This window comes from Myripristis murdjan, chromosome 21 (assembly GCF_902150065.1).
Source record: "Myripristis murdjan chromosome 21, fMyrMur1.1, whole genome shotgun sequence".
NCBI classification, from domain to species: domain Eukaryota; kingdom Metazoa; phylum Chordata; class Actinopteri; order Holocentriformes; family Holocentridae; genus Myripristis; species Myripristis murdjan.
In genome coordinates, this window is record NC_044000.1 from 1,765,332 (window position 1) to 1,772,637 (window position 7,306).

The following is a 7,306-nucleotide window of genomic DNA, read 5'->3' on the forward strand; positions in this document are numbered from 1 at the left end:
TTTTAAAGGGGAGAACGTCTATTTGCCATAATTTCTCCACATTACGGCTGAGGTCTGCATAAGTGGTGCCAGTTGAGGTGAAGAGAGCTTGAGTGGCATCTGATTGGTCATGCAGGAAGGTTGGACCCTGCAGTGTCCAACCAAGCTTGGTATGGAGAGCCGCTGGTGCTCCCGGGGGACCTGAGCAAACTTTCTTTGTTGGGGTTATGAGATGACAGTTATCTGCTCCTATCAAAAGAAGGGGCTGCACTTTGGAGAAGGAATGAAGGGGAAGGCCCTGTAGGTGGCGGTAGCGCTTCTGGAGCTTATCCACTGGATAACTCTGGTCCACCAGTGACAGCTTATCAGATGTAAAAGCATCTTTAATCATGAATGTTTTCTGTGGGTTCAGAGCAGGGGAAATCTCAAAGCTGATTGCAGCACCATCCAAGCTTTCGGTTCTTTGTCTGATGGTGCGTACAACAAGATGTTCCCTGGGCCCTTCAAGCCCTAGTTGTTTACAGGCGGCTGGGAGGAGCATTGTACGCTGGGAGCCGTCATCCAAGATGGCATAGGCGTCTAATGTGCGGTGTTTATTCCGTAGGATCACTTTAACCACCTTTAGAAGGACTTTAGGGGAGCCAGACTGAGGGTTCAGATATAGGACTTTGGAGTCTGTTTCTCTTTGGTTCACTCGGTGGAGAATGCCCAGGTGTTTCCTATTGCAAAGGGGACATGACTTTTTCAGATTACAATTCATCGCCATATGTGGGCCTGCGCACCTCCAATATCTCTTTTCCCGCCTAAACCAGGCTTTTATGTCCTCTGTCTTCTGGTCCTTCAGTTCTTTACATTTGATTATTGAGTGATCAGTCGTGTTGCAGTATTGGCATGTTAGTGTTCTCATTCCCGGTTCCATTAAAGGAGATCGGGGTTGGGGGTTGGTATTGGTGCCATGTAATATGGTGGCAGTTGTAGGAGCAGATCTTGGCATAGACCTCCTGATTTGCATGGAGCTCTCAGGGGTTAGATGTCTTACTTGGGCTGCTACAGACTGACACTCTGCTTCACCCTGGAGCCATGTAGCAAAATCTACTAGGGTATAGTGGGTGCCTGGCCGGACCGAACGGTTATAACGGATGAAGTTGGCAACTGAATCAGCCGGCAGCTTACTGAGGAGGTGTTGCACATGCGACAAACAGGCTAACTCAGCTGCTCCCTCATTCGTGGGTTCAGCAACATGAGGATGTGCTTGGTTCGATGAGGGAGGGAGAGAAACTTGATAATGTTCATAATCTTGGAGATATGAAGGTGCTGTCCTCTGTCGCTCTCCTCTCCTAATTCTGTCCTCACCATGCTGCTCTCTCTGATCCATATCCAATGCCTAAGCATCCGGCTCGAAGGACCATGTAAAAACTTGATTGCTATTGGCTGGGTTGCACACTGAGCTTCTACATTGGCATATCAGTCAAAATATGAGGACCAGAGGAGAGCCTTTCAATACTTATTCTCTTCTTTAATAAAGTTGATTGTTGTACAGATGGTCGTGATGATGATTCAACAGCTACAAACAAATTAGAGCAATAATAAATCACCAACAATATAGGAATGAATCTATTGAAATACTTATTTCTCAGCATATAAATAACTAGCATGAACTCACTCAGACAATGCATCAAGATGAACAATCAACAGGAAATTTGCAGCTCCACAACCAGGCAGCATGCTTCAACAACAGGGGAAAGAGGCAGAGCAATGCCTGATTGAAGCTTTTAACACCTCAGGTGAGGTGTGTTTGGCTGATGTGTGTGGGTCCCGCCCACCAATACCTGGGCAGGTGGGAGGATTTTCTACAATTATAAATACAGTTTTCTTCTAATTAAAAAAAAATATTCAAGCAATGGAGCTACAGCCCTTATACGCCATACCTGAAATGCTAACAGGGCAGTTTCACTTCCTCATTGCTGGCAGGGTGCGGCCAGTGCTGTTGCAGAAAACAGTTTCTTCACTTGCTGTGGACCAGGCTAGAATGACTGCTTAATATCTTTCTCTGGGTTTTTAACTTCATCATAAGACGAGGATGACTTCAAAAACAGCTGGTATGCTTGCTGACTTTATCCATCCAAGTTTAGGATGTTGAACTCTACAAGATATCAAAAAGTTCTTTGTTTTTCGGCAGCCTGTTTTAGACTGTGACTTTGTGTTTGCAGAGGGAGTGACTAGCAGTTACAACAGCTTTGGCTGTTCCAGCAAGGCAAATATAAATTCCAGAAAATGTCACTCAGCCCCTTTTCTGAAACCAGTTATGGGCCTGCAGAGGGTAAAATGCACTAAATATTGTCATGCAGATATTTACAAATGTCATGTATATTTGTATCCATGGGGTTACATGTATGCTGTCACAAAAATACCAAGTGATTCTATTTTCTGAAATTATACGCATGTTTTAAAGTATGTCTTATTATTGGCTTTCTTTTGTTTAGCTAACATCCATGAAGAATCATGCTCTGAAAAAAGTGTGTAAGATTTTGTCTCAGGCAATGGTGAGAACTGCATAACTGGACTGTTCCAACAATTTTACAAAGTTTCTTCAATGCAAAAAAATAAAAAATAAAAAATAAAAATAAATAAATAAATAAAAATGTAGCCTTAACAGCTGCTTTTGTCTTGTGTGTTATCATAGGATTCAAAAAACTCAAAGGCTGATGATTTTTCCCTGGATGAGTCAAAACTGATCATCAGAGTTCTTGCTGCTCAGCTGGAGAGGATTGTGCAGGTGGGTGTGCAAATATTTGAAATGTGTGTAGTACTGTACATTGTTAAATATTAAATATAATGATAGTGTACTACAGTCATTTGATACAATAACAGCAGCTCACTTATCTTTTCAACAGCTCACTTATCTTTTCAACCTTTCTATGTCTAGTGAAATTTTCCCTCTAGTTTGGAAGTCTGCTCACATAATCCCAGTGCATAAAGGTGGTAATAGAAATGATTTAAATAACTATAGACCGATTTCCAAACTGCCCTGCCTTGCTAAAATACTGGAATCTCTTGTAAATGAGCAGCTCAAATCATTCCTCTCAGAAAATTCTGTGTTGACCCCAAATCAATCTGGCTTTAGAGCCCAACATAGTACCATCACTGCTGCTACCAGGGTTTTAAATGATATTATTTGTGATGTTGATAACAAGAAATACTGTGCGGCACTTTTTGTTGACCTTACAAAAGCGTTTGACACTGTTGACCATGCTCTGCTGCTCCAGAAATTATGTGATATTGGTTTTGATTTGAACGCCTGTAATTGGTTTCATGATTATTTGTCTCATAGACAACAATGTGTAACTCTGGGTAATAATAATTCTAAATTCCTGCCACTGGTGAAAGGGGTCCAATTTTGTTTTCAATTTTCATTAACAATATTACAAATTCTATAACAGGCTGTAATGCTCATCTCTATGCACATGATACAGTCCTATACTGTTCTGCCGATACTGCTCAATCTACTGTTGAAACCCTTCAAAAGGCTTTTAACACACTTCAAGATGCTCTTTTCAAATTGAAATTATTACTAAATCCAAGCAAGACTAAATTTATGCTGTTTTCTCGTAGTGATGTTGATATCAACATATCACTGTGTATCACGACCCTGGACGGTCATAACATAGAGAGAGTCTCAGAATATAAATATCTCGGCATTTGGCTGGACCAAAAACTTAATTTTAAGTTTCATATTGCCATGCTTGTTACCAAGCTGCGGCAGAAAATAGGATATTTTTATAAAAATAGAGACAGCTTCCCTATGTCCTGCAGGAAGCGGGTAGTTGAGGCAGTATTCCTGTCTGTCCTGGATTACGGTGACGTCATTTATAGCCATGCATCTGCTTCCACCCTAAAATCATTAGATGCTGTTTACCACTCAGCCTTAAGATTCATTACTGGTGACAGTTATTTTGTCCATCATTGTGTCCTGTAAGATAAACTTGGCTGGACTTCCCTGTCTGTCAGACGGAATAGGCATTGGCTTGTTTTCATTTATAAAGCCCTTATTGGAAGGCTTCCTCATTATGTGAGCTCTCTATTGAGGTGGTCCAGTAGGAATTACTCTACACGCTCTTCCAATTTTTTGTTGCTCCAAGTACCGCGCCCACGTACTGAACTTGGAAAAACTGCTTTTAGCTTCTGTGCAGCTCACAGCTGGAACACTTTGCAATGTGACTTGAAGCTTGAATCAGTTGTACACCTCAACCAGTTCAAATCTCTGATTGCTGATTATTTTACTCATAATTGTAACTGCTTTTAATTTTGTTCCTGTTTATTCTGTTTTCATTCCCAGTTTTTTCTGTTTTAACCCCTGTTTTATTTTGTTTTAATCCCTGTTTTATTCTGTTTTAGTCCCTGTTTTATTCTGTTTTTGTTATTGTATTGTAATTCCGTGTTGTTTTTATGGTTGTTATACATTCGGCATCATTGTAAATGAGGGCTTGCTCTCAATGATTCTCCGAATCCAAATAAAGGTTGAATGAATGAATGAATGAATGAATAACAGTGTGTTGAACACTGTCAGTACATTTAATGAATTGTGTCATACCACTCAAAACAGAATAGAAAAGCCTTTTTCCTAAGTGCAGTCATTAAAGATGGATCCTGTATGGAGGAGCAACAGGAATTTATTCTGCAGTGGGCTGAGGACGTCATGCTCACACAAAACCAAGAGGTGAGAGAAGTAAAAATCTTGCAGGTAACACCTTATCTGTAGTGACATGAAAAACAAGCAGGACCAGTCCAGACAGTCCCCGCAGCAGTAAGCCTGATCTGTTGACAGTAAATGTGTTGCAAGTGAAAGTGAAAGTCTGTACTGTTTTTAGCAGACAGCAGGCGGAGGAATGTCTACAACTACAGATCATTTTTTGATGGAGGAAGTGAGAGAACCTGAGCCCCAGAGCACAGACAAGGAGCAAAGACTAAAGAGAGCCAGGCGGGTCCTGTTTGACTGGGCCTGGTCTCTGACAGAGACACAAGAGGTAATGCATCAGGCCCGGTTAGCATTTGGACTATCCAGCCAGTATCCAGTTGCAAAAGTATCAGGAAAAATATGACTGATCATAATTCACCTTTTTTCACAACAGGCATTTTAACATGAAATAGCAGGGGGAACACAGGTTGACACATTGACAAATGTGACATTTTGACAATAGACAATAATTAAGGTAACAGAGCCTTTCCAATGAACCAGGATGCACAAGACCAGGACACTGGCTCTGTTAGACCTAAATGGAACAAAGGCAAAATGAATGTCAGCAGTAACACCTGTGTTTAACCTGCTTTTTCATGTCAAAATGGCTGCTGTGAAAAAGGTCCACTGTTGGGTCTAAAGGTGTAATGTTATTCAAAACAGAGTTATGTAAAAAGCTAAGTGATGTTGCATTTCTGCAGGGTTCAGTGTGTCTGGGAGAGGAGATGTCTGCAGTAGTGCGGGACCTGGGGAAGCAGTGGAAGAAAGGCACACTGGCCAACATCCTCCCTGTCATGGACTTCATCATCTGGAGTCTGCTTCAACAGCACACTCAGGAGGCGTGTAAACACCACCTGAAACTGACCCCTAGACTGAGGCTCTGGGACAGGGCTGATGAGAGTGATAGTGAACAGGATGCCACAGTCAGATGGCTCAAAAGATAAAAGGAGTCAGACTTGTGTCCTGTTCACCAATACTCTCGTTAGCTCTGTTCCAGAGCCTCAGTTTAGTGGCCGGTTTCACTAATGTTCAATTTTACCATTGTGTTTCACCTCAATCAAGATTTTAAATCAATTTGTTTTCTTTACAGGGCTCAGCTGCAAAGCAGTGGCACAGAAATCAGCGAAGGTTCAGAAGCAGAGGTAAATGGTGGCTACCATTTGTTGCATTTACATTTGCACCAAATTTCATGTCTCATTTTATCATTAAAAAATGTGGTTTTGTTTGTGTTTGTCCTCTTCTCGCAGCTCCAACTCATACTCTTGAATCTGGTAGGTTGTGTTTCATTCTGCACTTAACATTTACAGTAGTATTTGACATTTTTCTCATTAACCATGGTCTTTATTTTACAGTTTGGACATGGATTTTGAAAGCAACAGGTTAGTATGACAGATACATACACTGTAACTTTCAGGTGATCATGTTTTGGCTGTGGTTTGTCCTCCTTTTCCTCAGCTGCTAACTGTGTAGATGTAAAAAAAAAAAAAAAAGCTCAGATGTGTTTGAGGTCTTGTTTGATTCCTTGATGCTACTCTCCTCATGCCTCTTTTTGCTATTTAGCTGACATCACACTGGATTCATCTACAAAAAACCCAAGTCTGCAGCTGTCCCAGGACAGGAAAGGAGTGAAGATGAAGCAAATCATAGAGAGTATCAACAACCCATGGGATGGATTCAGCAGGAGTCAGAGTGCATATGACAGCTGGTGGTGTGTATTGGGATCCGAGGGCTACGACTCAGGAAGGCACTACTGGGAGGTTGACATCAGTGGGAAGACAGAGTGGAGGATCGGTGTGGTCAAAGAGTCTGCGCCAAGAAATGGTTTTGTCACTCTGGACACGGCAGCAGGTTACTGGACTCTGCGTCTGCAGCTTGGCCGGCTCCTGGCCATGACAACACCCGTCACCAAGCTGAACAGCTGTGCACCCCGCAGACTGGGGGTGTTCCTGGACATGGAGGAAGGGCTGGTGTCCTTCTATGATGCACAACACAGACGTCACATTTACACCTTTGATGTCACCTTTGATCCCGCTGAGAGGATTTATCCTGTGTTCGGCACAGTCGAGACAGACAGAGAGCTACACATTGTAAATAATTAGACTCTCTCTAAAGATAGATAGATAGATAGATAGATAGATAGATAGATAGATACTTTATTCATCCCACAGGAAATTCGCAGTTTTTCAGCAGTATCCACAGATTACAGATTAAATAAATCAATTAAAAAAAAAAAAGATAAAAAAAATAAGAATAAGATCTAAGTACAACAGAATAAGATCTGAGTACAACAGAATAAGATCTAAGTACAACCCAGTGTGCAAAAAGCAATGTGCAACAAAAAAAACAGAAAAAAAGCACCAACTTAGAATGATTACAGGCTTAAAGATTCAGTCTTACCTAAAATATCTGGATGTGGAATGTAGCAATCTGCTGGAGAAAATGTTGGATAGAAATTTATTCGTTTTCTGTTCTCTTGTATATTATTTTCATGTGATGTTATGTGAATATTTGCTTTGTCTATGTATATTCACAGGTCAGACTCTATAATCCTTGTTCTCTGATTGGCTGCAAGGAGCCCTTCCTTGATCAGTA

The 7,306-nt window shown here is 41.3% G+C and overlaps 1 protein-coding gene across 2 annotated transcripts; it reads left to right on the forward strand.

The window, feature by feature from the left end:
• Positions 1 to 1,991: 1,991 nt before the first annotated feature.
• On the forward strand, positions 1,992 to 6,844 carry LOC115379911 (E3 ubiquitin-protein ligase TRIM68). Of its 2 annotated transcripts, none has more exons than XM_030080876.1 (11): positions 1,992 to 2,078; positions 2,190 to 2,299; positions 2,463 to 2,522; positions 2,663 to 2,755; positions 4,583 to 4,696; positions 4,848 to 5,003; positions 5,416 to 5,553; positions 5,805 to 5,856; positions 5,962 to 5,985; positions 6,067 to 6,093; positions 6,275 to 6,844. In XM_030080876.1, the coding sequence occupies exons 1-11, from the start codon at positions 2,060 to 2,062 to the stop codon at positions 6,811 to 6,813; spliced, it is 1,332 nt and encodes a 443-aa protein (XP_029936736.1). In that variant the 5' UTR covers positions 1,992 to 2,059; the 3' UTR covers positions 6,814 to 6,844. The 2 variants fall into 2 exon arrangements, with proteins under 2 accessions (XP_029936736.1, XP_029936737.1); XM_030080877.1 differs by having other exon boundaries at positions 4,851 to 5,003.
• Positions 6,845 to 7,306: the final 462 nt, after the last annotated feature.

Bases quoted from the DNA above. Each gene is read 5' to 3' on its own strand.
- LOC115379911 (XM_030080876.1), top strand. The intron at 2,523-2,662 runs GTGAGAACTGCA...GTGTTATCATAG, and splicing joins AGATTTTGTCTCAGGCAATG to GATTCAAAAAACTCAAAGGC. The intron at 5,004-5,415 runs GTAATGCATCAG...GCATTTCTGCAG, and splicing joins CTCTGACAGAGACACAAGAG to GGTTCAGTGTGTCTGGGAGA.